The following is a 19,265-nucleotide window of genomic DNA, read 5'->3' on the forward strand; positions in this document are numbered from 1 at the left end:
AAAACATACAAAACAACACAAAGCAGATATAGATGGTACAAAGGCAGTAATTATTTTCAGCCTATCAGAATAGAACAATATTTTTTCAATCGAATTTCAGTCGCTGCGCAGTGTCACGGTTCTGGTTGACGCATGCGCGTTCAGCGTTCCCCTGTCTGGACGAGCCTCACCTCAGGGCCACCTTCAGGTTGACAATCGTTAGGGACAGGTAAGTCTTGTCCCGTTTTAGTTATAAGTATAGCAAGTTAGGTAATACCCGCGGCTTCGTACGCGTGCATTTAGCGGCACCTGCAAAAAGCGGCGAATTTAACGCCATCTACAAAAAGCGGCGAATTTGACGCTATCTGTAATAAGCGGCGAATTTAACGCAATCTACAAAAAGCGGTGAATTTGAGGCCATCTACAAAAAGCGGTGAATTTAACGCCATCTACAAAAAGCGGCGAATTTGACACCATCTGCAATAAGCGGCGAATTTAACGCCATCCGCAAAAAGCGAGAATTATACGCCATCCACAAAAAGCGGCGAATTTAACGCCATCCACAAAAAGCGGCGAATTTAATGCCATCCACAAAAAGCGGGGAATTTAACGCCATCCACAAAAAGCGGCGAATTTAACGCCATCCACAAAAATCCCATTTTGTAACGTTTTTCGCAAATCCCACGAGAACTACAGTTTTTATCGTGATGAACACTCTCCAGACTTTTAATTGAATTGATATTTCAAGAAAATTGTTTACGGCACCAATAGGAAAAATTAATAGGACCACTCCATATTTTTCCCATGGATGTCGTAAAAGGCGACTAAGGGAAATGCTAATAAATTTGGGATTCTCCTCGTAACCGATCGGCGTTAGTCGCCTTTTACGACATCCATGTGAATGAGACGCAGTTGGCCTATTCTAACGGTACCGGACACCACACGATACATAATGAATACACGTGACGCCAGTCAAAAACAGCAAAAACCTAAATCGCGCAAGCAAAGATTTCACGGATTGGAGCTATATATACAACTTTCGACACAACATCGTGTGTCGCGCCGTTCCCCAGACATCACACCAGCCCGGCGGAAGATCTTCCCTTTGGTGGCGGTCGAGCCGAATCATCGCTCCCGCTACACATGTTTTAAAATATATACATATGATCACGTCTATATCCCTAGCGGGGTAGACAGAACCACTAGTCTTAAAAAGACTGATAGGCCACGCTCAGCTGTTTGGCTTAGTGATAGAATTGAGATTTAAATAGTGACATGTTGCTAGCCCATCGCCTTAAAGAGATATCCCAAGTTTATAAGCCTATCCCTTACTCGCCTTTAACGACATCCGTGGGAAAAAGATGGAGTGGTCCTATTGTTTTTTTGTAATGGTGCCGGGAACCACACGACACCATTAAACGGATTAAAAAGATATCATTATACCAAACTTGATTCCAGGTTTCACGTGTCCTTGACAAATATGCCCATCATGGCGACGGAGGAAGCTGGCTTCTATTTAGGACATCGTCTGGTAAGTTACCCGAACTGTCGTGAAATAGTGTAAAATCAATGAAGAAAACTCTATTTTCAACTTGATATACAGGTTGACTTTTAATTCAACTGCATAAATTTAAGTGTTAAGTGTACTCATCTAACGGATATTTAAAAACGTTTAAAGAAAAATATCGGTTCATATTTCAGAAAGTACGAATAAAAATAAAAGTATCAAAATCCACGATCCTAAATACGTCATATCACCCCGGCCGGCGGAAAAGCGACCCGTAAGATTCAGAGGTCAACGACACAATTCATTCAGCTGAGCAATCTCGACAACTCTGTACATTATTTGATTTTGATACTAGAAAAATAATTTATTTTTCAGACATTCATTTACATGTTTAGTTTTAATTTCTTTTTGTAGTATTGATTGATTCTTTAATAAAGCGTGTGACGTAGTTTTTGAGGGTTTTTTAAATGTGAAAATGATGACGTTTAATTTAAATGAAAATAGGCTCAAACAGCTCAGAAGCATGGGTATAGTCTATATTTAAAAGGATGCAGTTGTTTTTAATGTCAACCTGTATATGCAAATAATAATAAATAAATAAATATTTACGGGGAAAATTACACAGATTGAGTTAGCCTCGAAGTATATCGTTGAGTTAGTATCTCGTAACACAAGTCTCGAACTTACTTCGAGGCTAACTCGATCTGTGTAATTTGTCTCGGTATATATTTATTTATTTATATATTATCTTCACTTCTAGCTCCAAGAGTGCTGCCGTGTGGTTCCCGGCACCAATACAAAAAAGAATAGGACCACTTCATCTCTTTCCCATGGATATCGTAAAAGGCGACTAAGGGATAGGCTTACAAACTTGGCATTCTTTTTTAGGCGATGGGCTAGCAACCTGTCACTATTTGAATCTCAATTCCATCATTAAGCCAAATAGCTGAACGTGGCCTATCAGTCTTTACAAGACTGTCGCCTCTATCTACCGCGCAAGGGATATAGACGTGACCATATCTATGTATGTAAGAATTTGATCTTCACTTCTAGCTCCAAGACGAGTTCGCGCAATCCCCACCGATGCCGCCCCACATGGTGTCGCTGGCCGTGTGTCGGCTCCAGCGTCGCGCCGCGCCCCCGCTACCCACCGACGCTACGGTCAATGAAACTGAACTTACTACAGCAGAGACTTACACTACGACCGATGTGGAAGATGATTTTGTACTGCCCCCGCCTGAAGTCAGCCTGTATAGTGACCAACAAGTGATACTTGATGAGTCTGGGTGAGTAAATATACCTGAAACTAATATGTCTAATTAAGACAAAGAACCTGTTAAGAAAAGTATAGCTGAAGCAGAAGTAGCCATACCTTCTAACGTATATACTAATAAGGCTACAATCAATGATTCTAAACTTACTGCAGTAGAGACTTCCTATACGACTGATGTAGAAGAAGATTTTGTATTGCCTTCGCCTGAAGTCAGCCTGTATACTGACCAACAAGTGATACTTGATGAGTCTGGGTAAGTAAATTGTCTAAATTTAGATATAGATTAGCCTTATATAGGTGCTGCTGTTGGGACCAAAGATAACCAGACTGCAAAGGAAGTTCCTAGTGTAGAAACTGATACTATGACTGATGAAGAAGATGATTTTGTACTGCCTCCGTCTGAAGTCGGCCTGTATAGTGACCAACAAGTGATACTTGATGAGTCTGGGTGAGTGAACATAATATATTAAGACAAAAATTAATGTCTAGGCGATAATTAGGCTACTGTTAATGATACTGAACTTACCACAGTAGAAACTTATACTACTACTGATGTAGAAGATGATTTTGTACTACCGCCGCCTGAAGTCAGCCTGTATAGTGACCAACAAGTGATACTTGATGAGTCTGGGTGAGTAAATATACCTGATTTAAAATTAGATAAATCTTTAGAACCTAATATGTCAAATTAAGACAAAGAACCTGTTAAGAAAAGTCTAGCTGAAGCAGAGGTAGCCTTACCTTTAACGTATATACTAATGAGGCTACAATCAATGATTCTAAACTTACTGCAGTAGAGACTTACACTACGACCGATGTTGAAGAAGATTTTGTACTACCTCCGACTGAAGTCAGCCTGTATAGTGACCAACAAGTGATTTTAGATAAGTCTGGGTGAGTGACTTGTCTAAATTTAGATATAGATTAGCCTTATATAGGTGCTACTGTTGGGACCGAAGATAACCAGACTGCAAAGGAAGTTTCTAGTGTAGAAACTGATACTACGACTGATGTATAAGATGATTTTGTACTGCCCCCGCCTGATTTCAGCCTGTATAGTGACCAACAAGTGATTTGAGATCAATGAAGATTTTATTTAAGCAGTATTAAATACAAGTGTCACTTAATATAGTAAAACAGCTAACGATTCTGAAGTTACTACAGTAGAAACTGATACCACAACTGATGAAGACGGATTTCATCTTAACATATAAAGCCTAAGAAAGTGATATTGGTCCTTCGACCCGGATACAAACCGGCGAACTATTTGGACACTTTTAACTATAATTAGATCATCAGCCTATAGGGACTCTAATAGTTAGAGCTTCCATCTAGTAGCTAACAATTGACTATTTCAATCGAGAAAACACTAGAATAATTCTACATACCTATAGGTTTTTCTATCCCATCAGCTTTCCTTTTTCTTCTTGCAGGCCTCTTCTGGAGTGGGTGCAGAAGACAATACAACATTTTGCATTTGAACTGAACACGTCATATCCTTTACCTAAGTTTGGTGAGTATATTCTTTCTTATAGTTATGACAGCCTCTCTTCTTTCATAGTCTCTTATAAGCTTGGGATTCTTCTTTTAGGCGATGTGCTAACCTGTCATTATTTGAATCTCAATTCTATCATCAAGCCAAAAAGCTGAACGTGGCCTATCAGTCTTTGCAAGACTGATGTCGCTATCTACCTTGACAGAATCTATTTAAGAAGACCAATGCACCTACATTGAGTTTGCAAATAAATATGAATATAAAGCTTTGAAGATTTTATGTCTTAAAATCCAATCCTTCCCAGATATCGTGGTGGTTGAAGGTGGGAACCAGTATTCGGAAGGCTGGGGACTCATCACCCTGTCTCCAGCGATGCTCTCCGACACCAAGATCATAGCCAGGCTACTGGCACAGCAGGTGACTGAAGAATATATTACTCACCAGCGTTTGCAAGAGAAGTCACCTGTTTTTTTCTTCCTCCTGACTTTAGTCCCGATTGCACCTGGAGAGGAGCCCGGGGTATGTCTTTGACCATGTATCCTGGATTGGGTGAGTCAGGTTTCTACACGAAGCGACTCCCGTCTGACCTCCGTACTTACACATCTGACATTCCGTATTGGATCCATGGTTCCTCATCCTGCAAATTCATACTCATCGTTGTATGTATGTGCAGGTTTCCTCACGATGTTTTCCCTCACCGTAAGATCATCGGTTAATATTCAAACTAATGTATGTAACTTCGGAAATAATCATTGCTACATGGCCGAGATGGGATTAGAACCTTAGCCTTTCAAGGCATCACGCATTTGAACCGGGCATATATCTTACCGATTCAACCTGCTGCTCCTATCTCGAGTAATAATTAGTCTCGTATAAATTCAAGTGCCGTGTGGTTCCCGGAACCACTACAAAAAAAAAAAATAGCACCACTCCATGTCTTTCCCATGGATGTCGTAAAAGGCGACTAAGGGATAGGCTTACAAACTTGGGATTCTTTTTTAGGCGATGGGCTAGCAACCTGTCACTATTTGAATCTCAATTCCATCATAAAGCCAAATAGCTGAACGTGGCCCATCAGTCTTTTCAAGACTGTTGACTCTGTCTACCCCGCAAGGGATATAGACGTGATTATATGTATGTAATGTATGTATGTTTCAGTGGTTCGGCGGCCTTGTGTCCCCTCGGTGGTGGAGTTCCCAATGGCTGATGGAAGCCCTGACCTCGGTACTGGCCGAGAAGGCCCCGGCCTTTGGTGACCTCACGGCTGAAAGACAACTCGACGCGCTACTGTTGGACCACGTTCTACCCGCATTGAGGTAGTTCTTATTGTTATTCACAGATGGCGCTGTTAATAATTTTCATTTATATGTTTATATGATATTATTATCACGATGGCTGATGGAAGGCCGCGGCTTTTGGTGACCTCACGGCTGAAAGACAACTCGACGCGCTACTGTTGGACCACGTTCTGCCAGCATTGAGGTAGTTCTTATTGTTATTCACAGATGGCGCTGTTAATAATTTTCATTTATTTGAAATTTATATGATATTATATTATCACGATGGCTGATGGAAGGCCCCGGCCTTTGGTGACCTCACGGCTGAAAGACAACTCGACGCGCTACTGTTGGACCACGTTCTGCCAGCATTGAGGTAGTTCTTATTGTTATTCACAGATGGCGCTGTTAATAATTTTGATGTATCAAGAGGTAGTTCTGAATTATATTTATAGATGGCGTTATGAATGATTATTTTATTCGGTCGGCGGTCACCAACCCGTCTGCCCGGCGTGGTGACTGTGGGTAAAACTTCGTATTTTAAATATTTTGTCAGGTTAAGGTAAGGTAAGACAAGGAAAGCAATTGAGAGATTTATTTTTATATTATAAATAAATATTATACGGGACAAATTACACAGATCGAGTTAGCCTCGAAGTAAGTTTGAAACTTGTGTTACGAGATACTAACCCAACGATACTATATTTTATAATATAATAAATACTTATATAGATAAACGTCCAAGACCCGGGCCAATCAGAGAATATTCGTTTATCATCATGCCCCGGCCGGAATTCGAACCCGGGACCTCCGGTGCCACAGACATGCACACTACCGCTGCGCCACAGAGGCCGTCAATCAATTTATTTAATTTGTCATATACCTTTTATCCTTGATTATTATTCCTTTTTCCTTTTCAGACTAGATTCCAGTAACACAGTGCGCGCAGTCGCATCGCCAAGACTCGAGCGAGCCGACATAGAGGCCGCTTCTGACGAACTCTCCTTGCACAAGGTAAATATCATTTTAATGTTATTTCATATCGTTGATATATCGTTGAGTTAGTATCTCGTAACACAAGTCTCGAATTTACTTCGAGGCAAACTCAATCTGTGTAATTTGTCCCGTATATATTTATTTATACCTCCCACCCTAAGGTTGACTGGAAGAGATTGCTTTAGCGATAAATCCGCCTTTGTACCTCATTACCTTTGTTTTTTTTTCTGCTTTTCTTTTTCTTATGGTGCAATTAAGAGTCTATCTATCTATATTTATTTACATACATACATACATATAATCACGTCTATATCCCTTGCGGGGTAGACAAAGCCTACAGTCTTGTAAAGACTGATAGGCCACGTTCAGCTATTTGGCTTTAAGTTAGGATTGAGATTCAAAAAGTAACAGGTTGCTAGCCCATCGCCTAAAATAAGAATCCCAAGTTTATAAGCCTACCGCTTAGTCGGCTTTTACGACATCCATGGGATAGAGATGGAGTGGTCCTATTCTTTTTTGTATTGGTGCCGGGAACCACACGGCACAACTATATTTATTTTATTCAGGGTATAAATGATAACGATCAGGCATTCGCATTGAATTTGACATGAACGTAGGGCGCGGCCATAGTGAGCATGGCGGTGGAGGCGGCGGGCGAGGCGGCCGGCCGCGCCGCGCTCGCGCGCCTGCTGCGCGACCACCGCGCCGCCAGCGCAGACGCCAGGTGACTCGCATACTACATACATACACTCTCATTGTGTGATACATACATACATACACTCTCATTGTGTGATACATACATACATACACTCTCATTGTGTGATCCATACATACATACACTGTCATTGTGTGATACATACTACATACATACACTCTTATTGTGTGATCCATACTACATACATACACTCTCATTGTGTGATCCATACCTACATACATACACTCTCATTGTGTGATCCATACTACATACATACACTCTCATTGTGTGATCAATAATACTACATACATACACTCTCATTGTGTGATCCATACATACATACACTCTCATTGTGTGATCCATACATACATACACTCTCATTCCGTAATCCATACCTACATGCATACACTCTCATTCCGTAATCCATACATGCATACACTCTCATTCCGTAATCCATATATACATGCATACACTCTCATTCCGCGATCCATACATGCATACACTCTCATTCGACGATCCATACCTACATGCATACACTCTCATTCCGTAATCCATATATACATGCATACACTCTCATTCCGTAATCCATACATACATACATACACTCTCATTCCATAATCCATACATACATACATACACTCTCATTCCGTAATCCATACATGCATACATACACTCTCATTCCGTAATCCATACATGCATACACTCTCATTCCATAATCCATACATACATACATACACTCTCATTCCGTAATCCATACATGCATACATACACTCTCATTCCGTAATCCATACATGCATACACTCTCATTCCATAATCCATACATACATACATACACTCTCATTCCGTAATCCATACATACATACATACACTCTCATTCCGTAATCCATACATGCATACACTCTCATTCCGTAATCCATATATACATGCATATACTCTCATTCCGCGATCCATACATACATACATACACTCTCATTCCGTACTCCATACATACATACATACACTCTCATTCCGTAATCCATATATACATGCATACACTCTCATTCGACGATCCATACCTACATGCATATACTCTCATTCCGTAACCCATACATGCATACACTCTCATTCCGTAATCCATATATACATGCATACACTCTCATTCGACGATCCATACCTACATGCATACACTCTCATTCCGTAATCCATATATACATGCATACACTCTCATTCCGTAATCCATATATACATGCATACACTCTCATTCCGTAATCCATATATACATGCATACACTCTCATTCCGTAATCCATATATACATGCATACACTCTCATTCCGTAATCCATATATACATGCATACACTCTCATTCCGTAATCCATACCTACATGCATACACTCTCATTCTGTAATCCATATATACATGCATACACTCTCATTCCGTAATCCATATATACATGCATACACTCTCATTCGACGATCCATACCTACATGCATACACTCTCATTCCGTAATCCATATATACATGCATACACTCTCATTCGACGATCCATACCTACATGCATACACTCTCATTCTGTAATCCATATATACATGCATACACTCTCATTCTGTAATCCATATATACATGCATACACTCTCATTCCGCGATCCATACCTACATGCATACACTCTCATTCCGCGATCTAAGATTACATACACTCTCATTCTATAAGTATGTGTATGTACATTGTACATGTATGTACATACATGTAGTACATGTATTTATGAATTATCATAAATACATATAATCACGTCTTTACATTTGCGGAGTCTTGAAAATACTGATAGGTCACATTCAGCTGTTAGGCTTAATGATAGAATTGAGATACAAATAGTGACAGGTTGCTAGCCTATCGCTTATAAGAACAATCCCAAGTTTATATGCCTATCCCCTAGTCGCCTTTTACAAAATCCATGGGAAAGAGACGGAGTGATCCTATTTATTTTTATTTTGGTGCCATGGACCACATGGCGCCACATTTAATCCATACTAATTTTACAAATGTCGAAGTCAGTTCGTTAATTTATTTGTACCCAGTATTATTCCCGTATATAAAAAAAAAACTAAGTTTATTGCCGCTTCCAAGGCGTCAGTGCAGAAGGAGCGGTAACAAACTGCATTGCAGCATTTTCTTCATGGTAAATCCAATATTGAATAAAATAGTTTCTTAGTTGCACAGCCTAAAATCTGCGTCTGCTAATAATAGAGTGGTTAAAACTAAGTTTATTGCCGCTTCCAAGGCGATAATTCTTACTGAGAGAATTGAGATTCAGATAAATAGCATCCTGTCACTATTCATATAAAGAAAAATAAAGTTGGAACGCAGCTGAAGCGGTAACAAACTGTATTTGCCCAGGGACCTGTGGCGGGCCCTGGAGCGGGGCAGCGGCGGGGCGCCGGCGGGCGCGGCGTGGGACGGCTGGTGCGAGCTGCCCGGCTATCCCCTGCTCTGCACCCACGCCGTAGGAGACGACGTGCACGTGCGGCAAGAGAGGTCAGTGCTCACTTTGGTCGCCTTTTGTTGCTTTGTTTTTAATACATGATTGTGGATTCGATGTAATTTATTGTGGTGCAATAAATAGGTATTGTATTGTATTGTATTGTATCGTATCGTATCGTATCGTATCGTATCGTATCGTATTGTATTGTATTGTACAATACAATACAATACAATACAATACAAATTATCTTTATTGCCCATAAAAAAAATACAAACGTAGTAGAAACATACATTATGAATATGTTGAGCAAAGGCGGACTTATCGCTAAGCAATCTCTTCCAGCCAACCTTTGGGTAGTGAAAGGTAAAATCCTGGAACCGGGTGGGCAGCATATTTAAGATATGTTAGTTAGTGTATAATAAATAAACTACACACATACATAAACTATAAATATAAACTTACACAGACTACATACATAATATTACACAAAATAAAAAAATACATAATAATATACATACCTATATAAAAATAGATTGATTAAAGTGAATATTACCATGAATAAAGTTAAGAAGAGAGATAGTACTTCTTCAAGTTTGTTCCAAAGGTACCTATTGTTTGTGAGGTGCGTATGTCAATGGGTAAAGCATTCCACAGACGAACGGCCTGAACTGTAAAGGATTTAGAGTAGGCTGCAGTCATATTAATGGGAGTATTGAGGCGAAGGGCAATTAGACTACGGGAAGTGTGACTGTTATTCTGATGAAAAAAGGTGAAGCGCTCTTTAAGATACTGAGGAGTAGAAGGGATGAAAAGTACAGAAAAAAGCAGTGTGAGAATGTGATAATTGCGACGTAACCTGATTGGGAGCCACTTGAGTTGTGCACGGAAAGAGGAGATGTGGTCATATTTGCGTAAACCAAATATGAACCTGATACAGAAATTTTGAAGGCGCTCAAGTTTATTAAGTAGATCTTCAGAAAGATTGAGATAGCATGAATCAGCATAGTCAAGGACAGGCAGAAGTAAGGATTGGGCAAGTGAAATTTTAGTTGCAGTGGGTAAGAATTTTTTTAGTCTTGTGAGTGATCTTGCTGATGCGAATATTTTCCTGCTAACTTCCGCCACTTGAGGGGACCATGAGAGCTGACGGTCAAAGAGAACACCTAAATTTTTGACCCTTTCGCTATAAACAATTTTTACTCCATTAAAGGAAATAGGAGGGAGGGAAGACCAATCAATTCTTGAAATCTGCCACGGGGAGCCTATTATGATTGCTTGAGTTTTGGTGGGGTTAACAATTAGCCCGTGATCCCTGCTCCATTTGGATATATGAGACAAATCGCCATTAATTTTTTCGATGCCGTTTGATAGGTCACTTAAAGAAGAGTGGCAGTAAATTTGAAGGTCATCAGCATAGAGATGATAGGAAGTGCAGAGCTGAAACGAGATGGAGTTTATAAATAACGCAAATAAGAGAGGAGAGAGCACACCACCCTGAGGGACACCAGCCACGGTGTGGCACCAAGAAGAAAACTCGTCCTCAATGCGCACCCGCTGGCGGCGTCCGCACAGATAAGATTGAAACCAGTTAATAGCTGAAGGAGATATGTTCAGTGATTGCATCAGACCTAAGAGAACGTCAAAGTCCACAGTGTTGAAGGCATTACTGAAGTCCAGAAGAGCCAGGATTGTGACTTGTGAATTTTCAATGCCATATCGGATATCATCTGTGATTTTTACTAAAGCGGTAGTCGTACTATGTCCAGCCCTAAATCCGGATTGAAATGGGTTGAGGAGATTGTTTTTGACCAGGAAACTGTTAAGTTGTAATTGGACTAACCGCTCTAGCACTTTTGATAGGAATGGGAGGATTGATTGAGGTATTGTATTGTATTGTATTGTATTGTATTGTATTGTATTGTATTGTATTGTATTGTATTGTATTGTATTGTATTGTATTGTATTGTATTGTATTGTATTGTATTGTATTGTATTGTATTGTCTTGTATTGTACTGTATTGCATTGCATTGCATTGCATTGCATACATACAAATAGTCACGTCTATATCCCTTGCGGGGTAGACAGAGCCAACAATCTTGAAAAGACTGATAGGCCACGTTCAGCCGTTTGGCGCTATGATGGAATTGAGATTCGAATAGTGACAGGTTGCTAGGTGCCCATCGCTTAAAATTTATAAGCCTATCCCTTAGTCGCCTTTTACGACATAAATGGGAACGAGATGGAGTGGTCCTATTCTTTTTTTATTGGTGCCGGGAACCACACGGCACACTTGTCGTTTTTTTTTTTCACTTTGCATTTTGTTTTAAACTAGCTGTGCCCGCGACTTTGTCCTCGTGGAATAGTTATTTTGGGGCATCATTGAAGGACTCAAGGATGGATAATTTTCCCCGTTTTTTTTTCACATTCTCCATTATTTCTTTGTTTTCCTTATAGTTGCAGCGTGATGTTATATAGTCTAAAGCCTTCCACGATAAATGGTCTTTTCAACGCAAAAATAATTTTTCAATTCGAACCAGTAGTTCCTGAGATTAGCGCGTTCAAACAAACAAACTCGTCAGCTTTATAATATTAGTATAGATGTACTGCGCCAATCGCCTTTCTATTTTAATTTCCTCCCATCCTAAGGTTGACTGGAAGAGATTGCTTTAGCGATAAGTCCGCCTTTGTACCTCATTACCTGTGTTTTTGTTTTTCTGTTTTTCTTTTTCTTATGGTGCAATAGAGTCTATCTATCTCTCTCTCTCAGTGTTTATCTCTCTCTCACACACGTACAACAGAGTCGAATCTGCATTTCACCTTCATTTTTCTTTATATGAATAGTGACAGGATGCTATTTATATGGAATAGCATCCTGTCACTATTTGAATCTCAATTCCATGACCATTTCTACTTGCTGCAGCACGCAAATGCATCTCAACTGTGTTTTTTTTTATAATGTTGTGTTTAATTCTGTATTTTGTGTCTGTAGCAACTGAATTAACATTTTTATCTATCTATCTATCTAATTCTCACAGTTAGAAATAATCAATTCCACAATGACCCGGACTAATAAATTTTCAACTAACAGATTCGTGATGCAAGCGCCGACTCCTCAAGATGAACCGTCTCTGGTGGAATTTGTGATCACCCTGGACTTGAGGCGGGATCTCAACAACGTGTTCTATGAGCCTGGTGAGTTGTTCATTTTTGTTTTGATCTTCATTGTTCTAACGTGCAAATTAGTCAATGACATATACTGCTTCGCCTGAGTGAATTAAGCGCCATTTAAAATAAGCGAAGAATTAAAATTTAATGCCATACATATGTACATATGGTCACGTCTCTACCACACGGCACGGCAAATTTAATGCCATCTAACAAAAATGCGACGAAATGAGCACACCACGTACAAAAACAAGCAACGAATTTAGCGCCACCCATTTAAATATTGACAGGTTGCCAGCCCATCGCCTTCAAGAAGAATCCCAAGTTTATAGCCTTAGCCTTAGTCGCCTTTTATGACATCCATGGGAAAGACACGGAGTGGTTCTATTCCAAAATGGCGGGTACCACACGGCAAATGACTCCTAAATTCAACCAAACCCCTTTGTTCCAGAAAACGACACAGATATAGAAGACGACATGAACGCCACAACCACCACGCCAGCTCCCACCACCAAGAAGGTCTACCCTAAGACCACTCCCCGACCACCGGACCCCAAGTGGATGGTACCCCTCACTTTTGTTGTGGGTCCACTTAAGGAGGTGGATGAGGATAATGTGACCAGGGTGTTCAAGAATGCGACGGAGGCTATGCAGAATGCTACGTGGTAAGTTAATGTCTTTTAACGTTTACTGGGTCTTACGCAGAATGAGCACGAACTTAAAGTTAAATTTACATTACGAAAAATGTGCATTTCTTAATAAGGACATTTCTCATATTGTGCACTTTTCAAAATGAGTATTGTGCAAAATGAGAACTTTGCAAAATGTGCTCTTCTCATGTTGTGCACTTTGCAAAATGAGTATTGTGCAAAATTATGTGCACTTCTCATATTGTGCATTTTGCAAAATGAGTATTGTGCAAAATTAGCACTTTGCAAATGGTGCACTTTGCAAAATGTGCACTTTGCAAAATGAGTATTTTGCAAAATGTGCACTTGTCATAATGAGCAGTTTTCTAGGTATAACTAATAGTGCCGTTTATCAAGTTAGTACTAATGCACATTTAGTTTGAGAAATGAACATTCTGCGAAATATAAGGATTTTAAAAACTCCTCACAGCCTACTCCACAAGTTAAGCAATTCTACATTACTTGTCAAATCATAACAGATAACATTTTCCGTTGCAAAAAGTTTTTAAGTCCCATTCCTGTCTTGTGTTTCAACAAACTTTACTTAAAAAAAATCTAAGTAATTTTTCTCATCATGCCCTGGCCGGGATTCGAGCCCGGGACCTCCGGTGTCGCAGGCAAGCGTACTACCGCCGCGCCACAGAGGCCGTCGAAACCTTCACCTTCATGTTATTAATCTTTAAAAAAAATCGAAGTAACTTTTCTCATCACGCCCTGGCCGGGATTCGAGCCCGGGACCTCCGGTGTCGCAGACAAGCGTACTACCGCTGCGCCACAGAGGCTGTCGAAACCTTCACCTTCATGTTATTTATCTTTAAAAAAAATTTAATTAACTTTTCTCATCACGCCCTGGCCGGGATTCGAACCCGGGACCTCCGGTGTCGCAGACAAGCGTACTACCGCCGCGCCACAGAGGCCGTCGAAACCTTCACCTTCATGTTATTTATCTTTAAAAAAAATCGAAGTAACTTTTCTCATCATGCCCTGGCCGGGATTCGAACCCGGGACCTCCGGTGTCGCAGACAAGCGTACTACCGCCGCGCCACAGAGGCCGTCGAAACCTTTACCTTCATGTTATTTATCTTTAAAAAAAATCGAAGTAACTTTTCTCATCACGCCCTGGCCGGGATTCGAGCCCGGGACCTCCGGTGTCGCAGACAAGCGTACTACCGCCGCGCCACAGAGGCCGTCGAAACCTCCACCTTCATGTTATTTATCTCTTAACAGGTATGACGTAGGCAACGATACAAAATCGGCGAGGACGTCGCGATGGGCGCAAAACGTAACCCATCTCATTTGGATGAACGACACGGAGAGTAAGTTTAACTTATTCGTACATATCTCACGAAATACTAGCTACTTATACAATCTTGGTCCTAAAATAAGTGAATTATGTTACAAATAATACAAATAAAAATACTTTATTTGCTATAAATGCGGTACGGTACAATTATATGTGTTACAAAGCATATACATTTCGCGCGTTTAACCGTCATGGTATGCAAAAATGTTTGTAACCTCTTCACGCATTATCTTCTGAAAGAATCTTCTTGAAATTACGTGTATATTAAAGAGTCTGGACAAGGATACGTGCTGTGTGGTTCCCGGCACCAATACAAAAAAGAATAGGACCACTCCATCTCTTTCCCATGGATGTCGTAAAAGGCGACTAAGGAATAGGCTTACAAAGTTGGGATTCTTTTTTAGGCGATGGGCTAGCAAACTGTCACTATTTGAATCTCAATGCTATCATTAAGCCAAACAGCTGAACGTGGCCATTCAGTCTTTTCAAGACTGCTGGCTCTGTCTACCCCGCAAGGGATATAGATGTGACCATATGTATGTATGAATGGGTGTACAAGGATATAGGGTAAGTTTCATTCCGGTAAATATAAAAGTCCCAGTAGGATTTGCGAAAAACCTGTAGTAGGTCCCCTGAAAAAGGCGTTAGTCAGTTGTGGCAGTATTGCGCTAGTCAGTACTGACTGTGACAAAAATGCGCTAGTCAGTTCAGTAGTACTACTATGACAGTAGTGAGTTAGTAGTAAGGTTTAAGTTTCTGTTATACATTGTCGTTTTGGACGTAGGAAGTGAAAATATGTAGTGACTATCAAATATACACGTCATTTAGGTGATAGATTGAGGAAATCTATTTAAATAAATACACACATATAGTCACGTCTATATGCCTTGCGGGGTAGACAGAGCCAACAGTCTTGACAAGACTGATGTGCCACGTTCAGCTTTTTGGCTTGATGATAGAATTGAGATTCAAATAGTGACAGGTTGCTAGCCCATCGCCTTAAAGAAGAATCCCAAGTTTTTAAACCCTGATTCGCCTTTTACGACATCCATGGAAGCGAGATGGAGTGGTCCTATTCTTTTATTTTTGGTGCCGGGAACCACACGGCACACAAATACTGCATAATCTAATCTTAATTTCTCTTGCTAGCCTTTTAATGATCACGTTTAAACCAAGATTGAAAAAATTACTAAATGTAATACCTACTTATATTTTATTTCCACATCACAGTGACCATCCCTGACCTCGGTAAACACAAGTGGGTGCGTTACAACGTTGGAGCTCGCGGGCTGTACAGAGTCGCGCCTGACGACAGATATTTGGATGATGTAAGTTTATTATCAGATAATGTTTAATTCCTCATCACAGTCACTAATTATACAACTGACGTCAAAAAAGTGGAAGCTCGCGGGCTGTACAGAGTCTCGCCTGACGACAGATACTTGGATGATGTATCACTACATATAACAATGTTAAGTCTTCCTATTTTTCCTGTCTGTATGTATGCACTAATCTCGGTAAGTTATGGACGGATTATGTTCCTGTCTGAAATTATAGAAAGAGATTGTTCTGAGGAAAGTTTCAATGTCAAAATGCTACCCGTGCGAAGCCGGGGCGGGTCTCTAGTTTATCAAATAGTTTAGTTTCCCTATCACAGTGAGTATACATAATGTCAAAGAAGTGGGCCGCTACAACGTGGGGCACGCGGACTGTACAGAATCGCGCCTGACGACAGATACTTGGATGATGTTAGTTGTTTTTGTTTCTCAGATAGTTTAGTTCCCCCGTTACAGTGACTATATCTAACGACAAACAGTTGGGTTCGCTACAACTTGGGGCACGCGGCTTAAAGAAAGTCTCTCCTGACGACAAGTATTTGGATGAGGTACCGTAAGGTACATTTCTGTAGATACCGTCAACACCTTATGATATTATAACGAAGTATAGTTACAAAGTTAGTTATTCCTACAGAAGATAGAAGGAGAAAAGAGGAGAGAAATATTCAGTTTAAAACTACTATATTGTTGAGCAAAAAATTAAGAAAATTTTATAATAAAAATTATATCTGTCATTTTTCTGACTAAAATAAAAATAAATACTAAAATAAGACTAAAATGCCGTGTGGTTCCCGGCACCAATACAAAAAAATAATAGGACCACTTCATCTCTTTCCCATGGATGTCGTAAAAGGCGACTAAGGGATAGGCTTACAAACTTGAAATTCTTTTTTTAGGCGATGGGCTAGCAACCTGTCACTATTCGAATCTCGCCTATCAGTCCGCTCAGGACTGTTGGCTCTGTCTACCCCGCAAGGGATATAGACATGATTATATGTATGTATGTTTCTGACTAAACAAAATCCACGGCAACCGTTGCTATGGCGTACAAGAAGGTTAGGCCTACAAATTATTGAAATCAATCAATCATTTACAGACAGAAACAGACGAGGAGGCGATACTCCGAGCGGCGGCTATGTACGAGAGCGGGGCTCCGGCTGAAAGGGCGCTGCTGTTGGACGACTTGTTCGTGCTCGCCAGGGTGTGCAGGGTGCCTGCCAGCAGGGCTATAGCGGCCGCATGTGAGTCATTTCTTGACCATTATTTTTATGCGTCAGAGCGGGACGCTTTCAGAACTTTGTACATAAGTAAATAAAAAAATATACTATATACTTAATATATAAGTTAATTATAAATAATTATCTATAGATATAATAAAACAGTAAAAAATATTTTGTCTGTACATTTAGTATTTTTGACTGACTGTTCTCGTCAGCGAGATTTGAGTGCAATGTTGATATAAAATAAGTGTAAAAATTTAGTTTGTTTGCAAAAGCGGGACATTTTTGCTCTCGCTGGGGACAGCGGGACAGGCAGCCTGAAAGCGGGACAATCCCGCCGAAAGCGGGACGTATGGTCACTTTAGTCATTACTGAAGATCGGAATAGGTAGATTGAATTGGGGTCAATGAATTGAAACGTATATATTAATATGGACATGCCTCCGTCCGGGATTGCGGGATTTGTAAATTGTTAAGATTTTTTCCGGATTTTTAACAAGTGGAATGAAGAATATATTGCTGTGGCAGCTGTGCTGTGGTAGCAACCTGTCACTATTTGAATCTCAATTCTATCATTAAGCCAAACAGTTGAACGTGGCCATTCAGTCTATTCAAGACTATTAGCTCTGTCTACATACAAGACAAACTGATAAAAGCTTTTAAAAAATAAACAATTTTTGAAGTTTTGTTAGTATTAACTTTTGATTGATCGATGACAAAACATTTAGTGACATAATATACATATAGATTATATACTATAATAATGAGGAAAGATTTGTATTTTTGTATGTTTGTGTGGAATAAACTCAAAAACTACTGGTCCGATTTTGATAAAATTTGGCACAGATATAGAATAGACCTTCAAAAGTGACATAGGCAATTTGTTTTGAAATAAATTAGTTTTCAGGTAGATTATTCAAAATATGTCCACCCGTGCGAAGCCGGGGCGGGTCGCTAGTAGATTATAAACTCCTTTCTAGTATTAGCACACAACAATTTTGTTCTTCCAGCGCGCTTAACAACAGAACTCCATTGGGCTCCGTGGCGGGTCGCCCTCAACCACTTGTCGTGGTGGCGGGAACTCCTGAACTTGGCCACATCCGGCCCCCGGGTCAACGACCTGCTGAGCAAACTTCACCCCGCTGTGCAAGTGTACAGTGCACAGCATTTGGAAAGCGGGAAGCTGGACGAGGATCAGCTGTGAGAGTGTTTTTTTAATCATCTTACATACATCCTACTACTATTATAAAGGCGAAAGTTTGTATGGATGTTTGTTACTCTTTCACGCAAAAACTACTGAACCGATTACCATGAAATTTGGTATGTAGGTAGCTGAAGACCCAGAATAACACATAGGCTACTTTTTATCCCAGAGTTCCCGCGGGATTGATAGGGTTTCCATGCGGACGAAGTCGCGGGCGGCCTCTAGTAAATATATAAATAAATATAATAATATATACCTACGGGACAAATTACACTGATTGAGTCAGCCTCGAAGTAAGTTCTTTGAGACTTGTGTTAAGAGATACTAACTCAACGATACTTACTATATTTTATAATAAATACTTAATATAGATAAACATCCAAGACCCAGGCCAATCAGAAAAAGTTCTTTTCTCATCATGCCCTGGCCGGGATTCGAACCCGGGACCTCCGATGTCACAGACAAGTGTATTACCGCTGCGCCACAGAGGCCGTCAAAACATCACTATATACCTAAGTAGTACCTATACAACAAAGTCGCTATTTTAGTCTGTTTGTCTGTATGCTTAAATCTTTAAAATTACGCAATGGATTTTGATGCCGTTTTTTTGGAACAGGTAGAGTGAGTCAAGAGGAAGGTTTTTATGTAAAATAACATTTATAATTTTGCA

General features: G+C 40.1%; 1 protein-coding gene across 1 annotated transcript in view; it reads left to right on the forward strand.

Annotated features, from left to right (window-relative positions):
• The window catches only part of LOC106137204 (uncharacterized), a 43,709-nt gene that overhangs the window by 16,220 nt on the left and 8,224 nt on the right, over positions 1-19,265 (forward strand). The window contains exons 9-23 of the mRNA XM_060952369.1: positions 101-208; positions 1,438-1,510; positions 2,540-2,772; positions 4,193-4,272; positions 4,559-4,671; positions 5,413-5,570; positions 6,452-6,545; positions 7,145-7,251; positions 9,593-9,730; positions 12,767-12,870; positions 13,295-13,508; positions 14,760-14,848; positions 16,066-16,163; positions 17,269-17,413; positions 18,402-18,591. Coding sequence (XP_060808352.1) covers positions 101-208; positions 1,438-1,510; positions 2,540-2,772; positions 4,193-4,272; positions 4,559-4,671; positions 5,413-5,570; positions 6,452-6,545; positions 7,145-7,251; positions 9,593-9,730; positions 12,767-12,870; positions 13,295-13,508; positions 14,760-14,848; positions 16,066-16,163; positions 17,269-17,413; positions 18,402-18,591 — 1,944 coding nt within the window. The remainder of the gene's footprint in view (positions 1-100; positions 209-1,437; positions 1,511-2,539; positions 2,773-4,192; positions 4,273-4,558; positions 4,672-5,412; positions 5,571-6,451; positions 6,546-7,144; positions 7,252-9,592; positions 9,731-12,766; positions 12,871-13,294; positions 13,509-14,759; positions 14,849-16,065; positions 16,164-17,268; positions 17,414-18,401; positions 18,592-19,265) is intronic.

This window comes from Amyelois transitella, chromosome 28 (genome assembly GCF_032362555.1).
Source record: "Amyelois transitella isolate CPQ chromosome 28, ilAmyTran1.1, whole genome shotgun sequence".
Lineage (NCBI taxonomy): Eukaryota > Metazoa > Arthropoda > Insecta > Lepidoptera > Pyralidae > Amyelois > Amyelois transitella.